The 14,016-nt window shown below is 34.5% G+C and overlaps 1 protein-coding gene, 9 non-coding genes and 2 pseudogenes across 10 annotated transcripts; 1 reads left to right on the top strand and 11 right to left on the bottom strand.

Moving 5' to 3' along the window:
* Nucleotides 1-612: 612 nt before the first annotated feature.
* Nucleotides 613-666, bottom strand: LOC127497995 (U7 small nuclear RNA). Its single transcript, XR_007925742.1, has one exon. It is a non-coding gene; the product is annotated as a U7 small nuclear RNA (small nuclear RNA).
* Nucleotides 667-2,003: 1,337 nt separating this feature from the next.
* Nucleotides 2,004-14,006, top strand: tpi1b (triosephosphate isomerase 1b). Its single transcript, XM_051864276.1, has 7 exons — nt 2,004-2,219; nt 3,631-3,754; nt 3,901-3,985; nt 5,991-6,123; nt 6,228-6,313; nt 6,409-6,496; nt 13,369-14,006. Exons 1-7 carry the CDS (start codon nt 2,108-2,110, stop codon nt 13,485-13,487), a joined length of 747 nt encoding a protein of 248 aa, XP_051720236.1. The 5' UTR covers nt 2,004-2,107; the 3' UTR covers nt 13,488-14,006.
* Nucleotides 5,370-5,423, bottom strand: LOC127497996 (U7 small nuclear RNA). Its single transcript, XR_007925743.1, has one exon. It is a non-coding gene; the product is annotated as a U7 small nuclear RNA (small nuclear RNA).
* Nucleotides 7,277-7,330, bottom strand: LOC127498001 (U7 small nuclear RNA). The gene has a single exon (XR_007925747.1). It is a non-coding gene; the product is annotated as a U7 small nuclear RNA (small nuclear RNA).
* On the bottom strand, nt 7,961-8,014 carry LOC127497997 (U7 small nuclear RNA). Its single transcript, XR_007925744.1, has one exon. It is a non-coding gene; the product is annotated as a U7 small nuclear RNA (small nuclear RNA).
* On the bottom strand, nt 8,297-8,349 carry LOC127498004 (uncharacterized; annotated as a pseudogene).
* LOC127497998 (U7 small nuclear RNA) lies at nt 8,470-8,525 on the bottom strand. Its single transcript, XR_007925745.1, has one exon. It is a non-coding gene; the product is annotated as a U7 small nuclear RNA (small nuclear RNA).
* On the bottom strand, nt 10,055-10,110 carry LOC127497994 (U7 small nuclear RNA). Its single transcript, XR_007925741.1, has one exon. It is a non-coding gene; the product is annotated as a U7 small nuclear RNA (small nuclear RNA).
* On the bottom strand, nt 10,621-10,673 carry LOC127498000 (uncharacterized; annotated as a pseudogene).
* On the bottom strand, nt 10,993-11,046 carry LOC127497999 (U7 small nuclear RNA). The gene has a single exon (XR_007925746.1). It is a non-coding gene; the product is annotated as a U7 small nuclear RNA (small nuclear RNA).
* LOC127498003 (U7 small nuclear RNA) lies at nt 11,529-11,582 on the bottom strand. The gene has a single exon (XR_007925749.1). It is a non-coding gene; the product is annotated as a U7 small nuclear RNA (small nuclear RNA).
* On the bottom strand, nt 12,964-13,018 carry LOC127498002 (U7 small nuclear RNA). The gene has a single exon (XR_007925748.1). It is a non-coding gene; the product is annotated as a U7 small nuclear RNA (small nuclear RNA).
* Nucleotides 14,007-14,016: the final 10 nt, after the last annotated feature.

Here is a 14,016-nt window from a genome sequence, read left to right as displayed (position 1 = left end):
AAAAAAAGTCTATATTGTTTCCATTTTCCACTATTACTCTAGACATCTTTTCTTTTTAGAGAACAAACATTTTTTGGTTCTTTTTAAACAACTGTATAATACATAATTTGCACACAAATGTACAATAATACACGTGGTTTGTTTTAAACAATGGCATAGAGCAAACCAGATCTGGAAAATCACTTTTAACTTAGTACGTTACATAGCTAATGCGTTGTTCTTTTGGGAATGGTGTATTTCTGAGCTATGCTGTCATTTATGTATTGAATATTTCTATCTGTTTACTGTGAGTAATGTCATTGTTGTGACCTGTATAGGAACCACGGATATAAATGAAAATGAGCAATGTTACATGTTCACTGAAGTTTATTAGCATGCATTGTAATAAATATAAATACATATTAAATTTAATAGAATATTATTGAATTTAACAAATTATCATTTCTCTTTAATTTGCCTGTTTCGCGGCTGATGCGCACTTCGCAGTGCAATACCTGAGACAGTCCACAATATTATCCCACAATTGTGCAAGACACAAAGTACTCCCGTTATTTCACTAACAACTCTGAAACTACTGTTCGGTAATTAATCTTTTTTTTAACCAACAAAAAGGTGGGCTTCCCTTTAAGGGAAACCTTCTGGACAAATACTAAAAGAGCAAATTTCCAAGTTTGTTTTGCACGAAGAACCATCCTCTTTACTTTCGACAGGCATATCGATTACGGTGACTACATAACTGGAGTAAAATAATTTATAGAGATATCAGAAGACCAATTAAACCTGAAATAATGGTTTCATTAATAAACGTTGGTGTACTTCATGCAATATTTTTTCTTTAAATAACTTAAAATAACAGAAAACGTCTTTAGCGAAAAGCATTGTGGGAATGCAAATTTAATCCCACCTCCAAAGACACACCGCCCTCTATTGGCCGATAGATTCATTTTCTCCTATTTCAATTGGATGTATCAAAAGTAAAAGATTGTAAGTGCAAGAATTAAAAATACAAAAATTATTTAAAAATATTCAGAGTCGCCCACACACTGATAATACGCCTCAGCCCATGTGCCCTCTTTCTTCTCTTCTGAACACAGTATATCACAGAAAGCAGTGAATATTTTTATTGATTTTAAAGATTTACAAATAGTCAGTGGTTACATTAGGATAAACAATAAATAAATAAATAAATAAATAAAGACATTAAAAGATAAATAAAACATTAAAATGTTTACAGATATTGATACATTTTTGCTTTCTTATTTTTTAAACTTGATATAGTATGTGACCCTGGACCACAAAACCAGTCAAAAGTCGCACGGGTATATTTGTAGCAATAGCTAACAATACATTGTATGGGTCAAAATTATAGATTTTTCTTTTATGCCAAAAATCATTAGGATATTAAGTACAGATCATGTTCCATAAAGATATTTTGTACATTTTCTGCTGTAAATATATCAAGAATTTATTTTTGTGAGTGGATATGCATTGCTAAGGACTTCATTTGGACAACTTTAAAGGCGATTTTCTCAGTATTTTGATTTTTTTGTACCCTCAGATTCCAGATTTTGTATCTCGGCCAAATATTGTCCTATCTTAACAAACCATACATCAACGGAAAGCTTAGGCTATTTAGTATGTATAAATCTCAATTTCAAAAAAATGACTGGTTTTGTGATCCAGGGTTACATATTTGTTTAAGTATTATTGTAATTGTTGAACTGACGATTTCTCTAATTTCTCCACATTTACATTTATTATGTATACTAAATTTAGCTAACAGAAGTAGCGAATTACTTGGATTAATTAAATATTAAATATTAATATTATTCCCTATGATAAGCATGCCATAAACAAAAGAACCGAATAAAACATTTTCAAAGCACAGCCATGATGAACAGTGGATGCAGCTCACTCTCTCTCCTATGATCAAAAGACATTCACGCGTGTTGTCTTGAGCCAATCGCAAGCGCCGGGGGGCGGAGCTTAGTCGCCAGCGCTATATAAACTCAAGCGGACTGTATTTCCTCGCTGTCTCTTCGACCGGAGGATCTCCGTTTGTTTCCAACATCAAGTATTTTCTGGTAAAAGTAACACTTTTGCAGTCATGACTGGCAGGAAGTTTTTCGTCGGTGGCAACTGGAAAATGAACGGCGACAAAAAGAGCATTGAAGAGCTCGCCAAGACATTGAATAGCGCCAAACTCAACCCAGACACCGGTGAGAATTTCATTCAGTTTCCTCTTCAGCACAATCACACGCCGTTGCAAACACAGGCCTTTTGGGGTTGTGCAACCCGCTGCATTGACCCTGAAATGACATTCACGCGGGACTTTTGACAGCTGCCATCGCCTTTACGCGCATCATTTACAGGCTCTTTCTCGTTGTAGTTATTTAATAAGGTAACAGCTCTGTTTTCTACAGGGTAAATCATTCTGTTGCTTGTAACTATCTCGATTAATCTTATAGCAGTAACCAGACAGAACTGTTTTGCATAAACTGTGCCTTAACATTTAAACCAGATTCTGTTAAAGTAATATATAAAAGAGTCGATTGCACTTCGTTTTGTGAATGAATGATGCTGATTTTGTGTCGTGACTCAAGGGTTAAAGCTCTGAATGGGTGTGTGATTTCCAGCACGTAGCCACCGTGTGCATGTTCAAGGCCTGTCAAATCAAATGACAGGATGAGTGAGATGCTCGGTTTATCGGAAAAACTGTACTATATTAGCTCATGCTATTTCTTTCTTCTTCTTTTTTTTTAATCTATATATATGACACTGGAAAAACAACGATAGTAGCTACTGTTACGCATTTTGAGTGATTGCTGAACTCGCGCTGCTTCCGCTATTCAGCGTGACGAAAACGTGCATCCCTCTCCGACGTTTCTCAGGGCTTTATTTGAGAATCCAGACAGAGTCGATCTGTCAGTGGCACAACTGTGGACTTTGAATTGGTAAAGTCCAAAAGTCAAGCTGCTTGTGCGTCGCCTCTTTCATTCACGGTCTGAAACCCGAGAGAAGCGCTTAACTGGCAAAGGTCATGGGTCAGACTGTCATATCTCGGACTAGCTTTTGCCTTTTTGCTTTACTTCATGGCCTGTGTAGTATGCAGTCATATGAGAAACTTTTCCTTTGACCTTTTATCAAGGCGACGAAGTGCCAGATATGCCTGCCCTTTACAGTGAGTTTAATTTAGGCTGACCCAAGATAATTTTACAGTATAAATGCCACCTCCAATGGTGATGCAGCCTAGCCTTAAAAATCATATGAACACTGTAAAACCTGACATATGAAACAAATGCTTTTTCAGCAAAGTTTTGATGTTGATGATTTAGAGGCCTTAGAAATCCATGTGTCAAATATGATACAGCAGGCTTTATAGGGTTAAAATAAATATTAGCAAATCTGTCCATAATTTTCTGAACTTTGCTTACACTTTCCTGAACTTTGCTTCCATCTTGCAGTGTTCTTGAGCATGATTTTCCTGTCAGTAATCTGAATGGTTAAATGTTCAGGACATTAACATCTATTTGTTAGTGATATGAAAGCAACCATGGTGGTCTGTCACATTAAAAAAAGCACTGCAGGTACAATTCAGGGTGTTTTTTAACCCGTTTGCTTGTTTGACAGAGGTTGTGTGTGGAGCCCCATCCATCTACCTCGACTACGCCAGGTCCAAGCTGAATCCTAACATTGAAGTTGCTGCACAGAACTGCTACAAGGTTGCAAAGGGAGCCTTCACCGGAGAGATCAGGTACTTGTCAACCCGTTTACAGTCCAGAAAGACAGTAAATGAAATATGAATAAATAAATCATGAAAATGAAAATATATATTATTTCATTCACATTTTTCTGTTTTTACTCATTTGTCACAATAAAAGATCTGTCTTATTCTTTCAGCCCAGCGATGATTAAGGACTGTGGAGTAAAATGGGTGATTCTGGGACACTCTGAGAGACGCCATGTGTTTGGAGAGAGTGATGAGGTAACTCAGTGCCTTGCATGTTATAGAAAACCCTATTTTCATTATAGAATAAATCAGCAGCTGTAGTGGAGTAGTGAATATAGTACTCCATGTGTTTGAGCAATATTTTCTTATACATAATTTCATTAGGTGTATTTGATTTTAAGTGTAATGTGTTGACTGTGGAAAAGCTACACTAAAACCATGTGTTTTACCGCCCCCTTGTGTGTAGATTGATTTATAGCAGCTGTACTGTTCTATATAAATCAATGTTCAAGCACATACATACAAAACATAGCGCTCAGTTACAGACACAGTTTCCTTCTCTTTAGGTAAAACAAGTAACAAAATATGCGTAGCACAAGCATTTTAAAAGTGAATTTTCTTTAAAACAGATATTTGGGGGGAGGAGTCATTTTTAAGAAAAGCTTCTGTTTTTCTAATCTCTAATCTTTGAATGAGTATCTCACTCATGATGACTGAAACAAACAAGGTGAATAAAAAAAAAAAAAAAAAACTTACTCTGCACTGATTGGTCAGATGGCACAGTCTGTTGATTGGTCGACGACTTCTTACAGCACATGTCGGAAACAAAACGCCTATTGCCATATCTGAATTTCAGCTCCAGAGGCTTTCTCACTATTTGATACACAGTGGGCCTCATTTATAAAGTGTGCGTACGCACAGATTTGATCTTAGAGTGTGCGTACGCTTAAATCCACGCCAACGCTCATATTTATAAAAACGGTCTTTGACGTGGAAAAGTGCTTAGAGCCACGTCAGGGTCTGAGCAGACATACGCACTTTTCCTTTTCAGATTACTGCAGGTTTTTGGAAATCTAAGCTATTCTTGTAGCTTGCCAAGGATTTGGACAATGACTGGTGATCTTTTATATGTAAATGACATTAATTAGGTGTCATTTAAAACGCGGAGAACTGAAACCATTCAGCTGCGCGCAAGTTCAAGATCATTTGCGATTTATAGATTTCACATCCGAAAGAGGCGTACGCTTGTTTTCTGTGTGTACCTTCATTCTATGAATCACACGTACGCACAACGGAGAAATGATCGCAAGATCAAATTTAAGACGGTTTCTGCGCAACATTTTACAAGTGAGGCCCAGTGATATGAACAGTGGTGTCGGTTTTTCCATATTAATTCCAGTATGAGTCCTCATTCTTTGGAAGTGCATGCAAAGTGGATTCACAGCACTGAAAACAGTGTCTTGTCAACAACACGAACCAAACTATTCCAGGCCTCAGACAGCTACAACTACAGTGTTTGAGGACAGTTCAAAATAGACATTCAAGAGCAGCCAATGAAGACCATAGGCTAGTATAATGCAAATTTGTTACATTTTTACTTTTAAAATATTCTTAGACATTTTTCTTTTAACCATTATGAAAGGGCTTCCTTTTATAGAAAACCTACTAGACAAATACTAAAAGAGCAAATTTCCAACTACCACTCGTGCAGTGAAGTCTCCCATCAATTTGAGTGGGTACCTCACTGGTGGTGACTGAGTCTTGCATACGTTTTAGCAGCGTTTGAACAATTGAAAGGCATTATGGGTATGCAAATTTGAACAGCCCATACAATCCTCTCACCCCCTATACTCCTGCCCATACTGTCTCTGGACATAAATGTATACAGTAAGCAATGGGATAAATGTAGCACTGTGTTTGTAGTAGTATAACATTTCTTTGAACAGAAAAATTACAAAAACATTCTTGTGATTTAATTTTATTACTTTGGTGGTTAAAAATCAACTATTATGGATATGCAGATTTGACATGCATAGTTTCTGAATGAGCATTTTTACAAAAATAATGGAATTGAACAGAATTTAATAGATATCATTAGTCACTTTAAACATAATGACAAAAATTACATTTAGTACATTTAGTAATAATGAAATAAGAAAATAAGAAACATTTAAGTTTAAAGCATATACTGGTCACCATTTCACTTAATAAATCATAAGAACTTTCTGATCTCCCTCTCTGGATTTATTTTTTCTGATAGTTGATTGGACAGAAGATTGCTCATGCTCTTGAGAACGGTTTGGGTGTGATCGCCTGCATCGGTGAGAAGCTGGATGAGAGGGAGGCCGGAATCACGGAGAAAGTTGTGTTTGCACAGACCAAGTTCATTGCAGGTATCTTTCAATTTAGTGAAGTGTGTGTGTATATATATATATATATATATATATATATTATTAAACATTTCTTGTATTTAAAATAAGACTATCATCTATTTTAGATAATGTGAAGGACTGGAGCAAAGTGGTCCTTGCTTATGAGCCTGTTTGGGCCATTGGCACTGGGAAAACTGCATCGCCCCAACAGGTACAGAAGAGCCGATTACAACATGGAGGTTTTTCATACATATTGCCTGGTTTCAATTACCTCAGTGACTCAGTCTCTTTCTGCTGTTCTTACAGGCTCAGGAGGTGCATGAAAAGCTCAGGCAGTGGGTGAAGGCCAACGTCTCAGAGGCTGTTGCCAGCTCCGTCAGAATCATTTATGGAGGTCAGTCCTCTAAATTTTGCAATCTTTTTCCTCATAGAACAATACATGTGTAGACTATATAATTTTTATATATACATACACACAATTATGAAGATAACTTCCTTTTAAAATTTCCTGGACAAATACTTAAAAAAAAAAAAAAAAAAAAAGTTAAAGCTAGTTTTGTAGCCAACACTTGATTGGTTAAATTAAATATTTGTTAAACAGGTTATATTAAATATTTCACTTGATTTTACTTTATATTGAATAATTAAGAAAGCATTTGAAACATGTAAAAGGCCTCGTATATACAAATTTAGACACACCTTCTTTAATGCTGTCACCTCCCACCCACTGCTTATGATTGTGTAAGAATGTAAATAAAAAAATGGAGAATTTATAGTGGGCTGCTGTGCCAATGTAACCCATACACATACTGACATGACGCTAGTGCCATGTATTACTGTAAGCACTGGTTACTTTATGGTTGTTTGGGAAAGTTTATGGTTCATTCTGGTTTATATTCACTTCAGTGTTTATATAGAAACATTAAATAGGGATTTATTATAGTCATGCCACACAACTACATAAACGCACATAAAAACCGTATGTTCGCTAATCTTGACAAAAGTGTATATAGTAACAACATTCAGTAGTTTATAATCACAATTGTCACTGTACATAAAGTGCATGTTATGTTGTTACAAAATGTTAAATTTAAAGTAGATGTAAATCTTTGCTGTAGTCTAATTTTTCATTTTCAGTCAAACTTTAAATAAATCTTTCTTTTAACAAGTATGAAGGAGCTTCCTTTTAAAGGAAACCTACTGGACAAATACTAAAAGAGTGAATTTCCAACATATTTTGGCGCAGTGAAGCTCCCCTATCAGTGTGTGTGGATTCCTCACTCATGGTGACTGAAGTGATGGTGACAGCGACGTTGCATTAAACTGTTTAGAATGTGTATCATGAATTAATGCCTATTGCTTCACTTACTTTTTTTTTTTTCAAAAATAGCAAGGGTAATGTTGTATTCCACTCTTATCCATAGTAATGTCTGAACCGCTTAAAGTGAAAGGGATTATGGGTAGCAAATTTGAATAAGTCTTCCAAGACTGAATCTAGATAATAAATATTATTGCTTTTTAGTACATACATGCATACATACATGGAGGTTTGACTGTTACTAAACCATTTAAAACAAAACTTTTTTTTAACCCATATGAAGGAGCTTCCTTTTAAAGAACACCAACTAGACAAATAATAAGAGAAATTTTCAACTAATCTTTGTTGCTGTGATCCTCTCCCATGACTGTGAGTATCTCGCTCATGGTGACTGAAGGAAAAAACTTCATCCACTACTAATTATACATACTATTTCTAAACAAAGTATCACCATTTATGCTACTTTAATATTACTTCTCTACAAAATATCAAGCTTAAACTTTAAACTATTTTAAAATATCTGTCATTTAACAAGTATAAATGGGCTTTCTTTTATAGAAAACCTACTGGATAAATACTAAAAGAGCAAATTTCCAGTTAATCATTGTTCACTGAATCTCTCCCATCAATTTGAACGAGTATCTCACTCATGGTGACTGAAGCAAACAAGACTAAGTTCAACGTGTGAATGTTATTATGCAAATTTAAACACACCCCCACCAACATTACCTGCTAATTATGCATACTGTTTATGGACAAGAGTTTTTATGATGGCACATAAGCAACGTGTTAAAATAACACCACATGTAGAGCTGTGATATTACTTCACTATAAAATACCATGCTCAAATTCCCTTGTTTATTTCAATAGTTATAAAAGAGCTTCCTTTTAAAGGAAACCTACTGGACAAATACTAAAAAAATACATTTCTAGCTTGTTGTGAAGTGAGACCTCTTCCAACACAACGACACCATTTACACAGCTATAATAATATCTCACTCTAAAACAGTTCAAAATATTTCAAGATATCTTTCTTTCAACAGTTATGAATGGGCTTTCATTTATAGAAAACCTACTAGACAAATACTAAAAGAGTGAATTTCTAGCTAATCGTTGTTGACTGAATCTCTCCCATCGATTTGAACGAGTATCTCACTCATGGTGAGTGAAGCAAACAAGACCAAGTGCAACATGTGAAAGGCATTATTATGCAAATTTACCCCCTGATAGCACATGAAGGCAGCATAATTATGCACACTGTCTCTGGACAAGAGTTTTTATGATGGTACCTGAGCAACAAGTTAAAATAACACCACATGTAGAACTGTAATATTACTTCTCTATAAAATGCTATGCTTAGAATTTCACAGTCTTTATTTCAACAATTATAAAGGAGCTTCCTTTTAAAGAAACCTACAGAACAAATACTAAAAGAGTACATTTTTAGCCAGTTGTAGTGAAGTGAAATCTCTTCCATCATAATGACACAAAGTAACAGCATTTGCATAGCTGTAACAATATATCACTCTAAAACTACAGGAGACCTTACTTTTAACAGTTATGAAGGAACGTTCTTTTATAAAAAACCTACTGGACAAATACTAAAAGAACAAATATCTAGCTAATTATTGTTCACTGAATCTCTCCCATCAATTTGAACGAGTATCTCACTCATGGTGACCATTGTTGGGGGTAATGCATTACAAGTAACTTGAGTTAGGTAATCAATTTTTCAAGTAACTAGTAAAGTAACGCATTACTTTTAAATTTACAACAAAATAGCTTAGTTACTTTTTTAAATAAGTAACGAAAGTTACTTTGTTTTTTCCATTTATTGACTGACAGCTCTCCTGTCCCCATGTTGAAAGAAAACCTAAGTGCAGAGGCGTTGTATGTAAACATGATGGTTATTGTAGTTCTAGACTAAATGTGAACATTTACTCATCTCACTTGCACAAAAACAGGAATCCATCAAAATGAATAAAAACAGTGAAATGCAATCTCAGAATATTACACAAACCTGCAATAATTAAATATATTAAATAAAACACTTTATTAGCCAATGTCTTTGCTGTTGACCTTCGATGATCCAATTCAACCATACTAATAACCAAAAATGACTTTAGAAAAACATAACATTTGTGATCAGCCTGAGGCTTAGTTCTATCATTTGCAAAAAACAGAACTTTTTTTTTGTTATAAAAAAAAAAAAAAAACAAGCAAGCCCAGCCTAGGTGAGAATAAGTAACGCAAAAGTAATGTAACACAAATTGTAACACATTACTTTTCATAAAAAGTAACTAAGTGACAGTTACTTTTTTAGGGAGTAACGCAATATTGTAATGCATTACTTTTAAAAGTAACTTTCACCAATACTCATGGTGACTGAAGCAAACAAGACCAAGTTCAACGTGTGAACGTTATTATGCAAATTTTAAACACACCCCCACCAATGTTACCTGCTGGTTACACATACTGTTTCTGGAAAAGAGATTTTATTATACATGAGCAATGAGTTAAAATAACCACATGTAGAACTATAATATTATTTTGTTTCAAAAATTCAAACACAAACTTCCACAATATTTATATATAAAAAAAAATAAAAAAAAAACTTTCTTTTAACAAGTATGAATGGGCTTTCTTTTATAGAAAACCTACTAGACAAATACTAAAAGAGCAAATTTCTAGCTAATCATTGTTCACTGAATCTCTCCCATCGATTTGAACGAGTATCTCACTCATGGTGAGTGAAACAAACAAGACCAAGTACAACACGTGAAAGGCATTATTATGCAAATTTACGAGCTCATCGCATTCAAGTTTTGAAATGGGAGGGTGTTCATGTGCAATTTTTACCTAGGAAACTCGTATTTATGATAATTCTGAGAGCATGTGAAGGCAGCATAATTACACATACTGTTTCTGGACAAGAGGTTTTTATGATGGTACCTGAGCAACAAGTTAAAATAATATTACTTCACTATAAAACACCATGCTCAAACTTCTACAATATTTATTTCAACAGTTATAAAGGAGCTTACATTTGAAAGAAACCTACTGGACAAATACTAAGAGTTTTAGCTAGTTGTAATGAAGTGAAATCTATTCCATCATAACAACACAAAGTAACACCATTTGCATAGCTGGAAATATTTTGAAAATATTTCAAGATATTTTTTTTTTTTTAACAAGTATGAATGGGCTTTCTTTTATAGAAAACCTACTAAACAAATACTAAAAGAAGAAATTTCCAACTAATCATTGTTCACTGAATCTCTCCCATCGATTTGAACGAGTATCTCACTCATGGTGACTGAAGCAAACAAGACAAAGTACAACACGTGAAAGGCATTATTATGCAAATTTAAACACCCCCCCCCCCAACGTTACCTGCTACTAATTACATATACTGTTTTTGGACAAGAGTTTTTATGATGGCACATGAGCAATAAGTCAAAATACCACCACATGTAGAACTGTAATATTATTTCATTTTAAATACTCAAGCTCCAACAATATTTAAAAAAAAAAAAAAAAAAAAAAAAAAAACTTTCTTTCAACAGTTATGAAAGGGCTTTCTTTTATAGAAAACCTACTGGACAAATACTAAAAGAGTGAATTTCCAACTAATCATTGTTCACTGAATCTCTCCCATCAGTTTGAACGAGTATCTCACTCATGGTGACTGAAGCAAACAAGACAAAGTTCAACATGTTAAAGGCATTATTATGCAAATTTAAACACTTCCCCCATCAACATTACCTGCTATTAATGCTGCCTTTACGTGCTATCAGAAATTTGATAATTCCCACTTCTGAAGTCGTGATTATGAGCTCATCGCATTCAAGTTCGAAATGAAAGGGTGTTCATGTGCAATTTTTACCTAGGAAACTCTTATTTACGATAATTCCAAGCACATGAGAAGGCAGCATAATTACACATACTGTTTCTGGACAAGAGATTTTTATAATGGTACCTGAGCAATGAGCTAAAATAACACCACATGTAGAGCTATAATATTATTTCAGTTAAAAAAAATCAAGCTCAAACCTCCACAATATTTATAATAATAATTAAAAAAAAAACTTTCTTTCAACAGTTATGAAAGAGCTTTCTTTTATAGAAAACCTACTGAACAAATACTAAAAGAGCAAATTTCCAACTAATCATTGTTTACTGAATCTCTCCCATCGATTTGAACGAGTATCTCACTCATGGTGAGTAAAGCAAACAAGACCAAGTGCAACATGCAAAAGGCATTATTATGCAAATTTAAACACACCCCCGCCAACATTACCTGCTAATAATGCTGCCTTCACATGATAATTCCAAGAGCATAATTATGCATACTGTTTCTGGACAAGAGTTTTTATGATGTACCTGAGCAACGAGTTAAAATAACACCACATGTAGAGCTGTAATATTACTTCACTATAAAATACCATGCTCAAAAATCTTTATTTCAATAGTTATAAAGGAGCTTCCTTTTAAACTGGGCAAATACAAAGAGTACATTTTTAGCCAGTTGTTGTTGTGAAGAGAACCCTCTTCCATCATAAGGACACAAAGTAACACCATTTGCATAGCTGTAATAGTACTTTATTGTAAAACCTCAAGTCCAAACTTAAAAAATATTTCAAGATATTTCTTTTTCAACAGTTATGAAAGGGCTTTCTTTTATAAAAAACCTATGAACAAATACAAAAAGAACAAATTTCCAACTAATCATTGTTTACTGAATCTCTCCCATCGATTTGAACGAGTATCTCACTCATGGTGACTGAAGCAAACAAGATTATGTTCAATGTGTAAAATGCATTATTATGCAAATTTAAACACACCCCCAAACAATGTCACCCACTACTAATTACATGTACCATTTCAAGAGTTTTTATGTTGGCATATAAACAACAAGATTAAGAAAAGCCACACATAGAGCAATTCCACTGATGTTAAACATCCAACTTACACAAAAAGATAAGATTATAAAGAATTTTTTTAAAGAAACTTACTGGAAGAATATTCAAACAGCAAATTTCCACCTAGTTGTTGTGCAGTGAACCTCCTTGTATCAGTATTAGTGAGTATCTCACTCACGGTGACCAAGGCAATTATTTTATACTTTTACTATTATATCATATCTAAAAAGAATATCCAGAACTATGAGCCAAGCAACAGGACAAACACTACACAATATTATAGTAATATTAATACTGAAGTCATCTGAGGTGATTTTCATTACAGTTGGTAACTGAGATACAAGCTGGTGCCAACTGCATTCATATGAAATGAGAAAGAGTGAGTCCATAGTGTGATTTGAGAGACGTGAAACTAGCATCGGTTTCTGTTGCCTAGATGGGTGACCGCTAATAAGAAACATCTGACCACTGGATGCCACGACCGACCAATCTAAATTTAAGTACTTCAAACAACCATATAATAAACAAAAATACAACTTTACTGTAGTACACTTGTTTATCAAAATATCAAACAGCACTTTTAAAAATTCAAAACGACAATCTTTCTTTCAACAAATGTGAAAGAATTCTCTTTTAAAGAGAACCTGCTAGACAAATACTAAAAGAGCAAATTTTCTCAGGAAGAAAAAGCTGTCACTGGGGCGGTACACTTCAGGTATTAATATGTTTCTTTAAGGTACTAATATGTACCCTTTTTAGGTGTTTTTTTTTTTTTTTTTTTTCCCTGAGAGTGTTCCAACATGATACCAGTGTAATTTATTACTATAAACTGATGAAGCTGTGCTTATTTTAGGGCACTTAATGAATGGTTTGCTTTACTTTTTGGAAGATTTAGAGACATTTTTCAAGCAACAGCAGATCCAAATATCAACAATAAAAATATTTTATGTTTGCTGCTCTTTATATAAAAAAGAAGTCTTGTTGAAAGTGTAACCTTTTTTTTTTTTTTATGGTCCACCATTTCAGGGTCTGTCACTGGAGGGACCTGCAAGGAGCTTGCTTCTCAGAAAGACCTGGATGGCTTCCTGGTGGGCGGCGCTTCCCTGAAACCAGAGTTTATCGACATTATTAATGCGAAAGCATAAAGAGCTGAAACCATCATCTATCTAAACCTTAGGGCTTAGGTCTGCTCCCAAATCCTGCTCTTCTTTAGAAAGTGTTATCGTGGTTTTGTTGCAATTGTTTCACTTTTGTTTTTTGTATTGTTATTATAAAGGGACAGATTGATTAAAACTCAAGGGTTTTATTTCACTGAAACACATGCAACTGAGAGTGTTCTACTAAACCCTCCCATTTGTGTAGTGAAGTACAGGACTGTAATGAGAACCATCATGGGGCTTTAGGGCCCACGCCTCTACTTGAATAATGTTTACCAACATTCTTGTGTACACGGTGTCAAAATTAGGAAGTCAATCATCCTCAACATCTTATTTCAAGTGAAACTACTTTCCATGAATGTGGTTGTCCTGATGTTTTCCTGTCCCTCAAAGAGTCTCTCTCTGACTGGCCTGTCGCGAAGGTGCTCATATGTAATATCCTTTATACCAAATAATGTTGGTTAAGACAGAAATATTCTAATAAATGTTTCAGAAGTGTAGAACTAATTTTACTGTT

The sequence above is a fragment of the Ctenopharyngodon idella genome, chromosome 16 (assembly GCF_019924925.1).
Source record: "Ctenopharyngodon idella isolate HZGC_01 chromosome 16, HZGC01, whole genome shotgun sequence".
Lineage (NCBI taxonomy): Eukaryota > Metazoa > Chordata > Actinopteri > Cypriniformes > Xenocyprididae > Ctenopharyngodon > Ctenopharyngodon idella.
Note: the sequence above shows the minus strand (reverse complement) of the source record. Positions and strands in the feature narration are given on the sequence as shown.

Coding starts and splice junctions, on each gene's coding strand:
- tpi1b (XM_051864276.1), top strand. CDS start 2,108: ATGACTGGCAGGAAGTTTTTCGTCGGTGGCAACTGGAAAATGAACGGC. Junction 2,220..3,630: donor CAAACTCAACCCAGACACCG/GTGAGAATTTCA, acceptor CTTGTTTGACAG/AGGTTGTGTGTGGAGCCCCA. Junction 6,497..13,368: donor CGTCAGAATCATTTATGGAG/GTCAGTCCTCTA, acceptor CCACCATTTCAG/GGTCTGTCACTGGAGGGACC.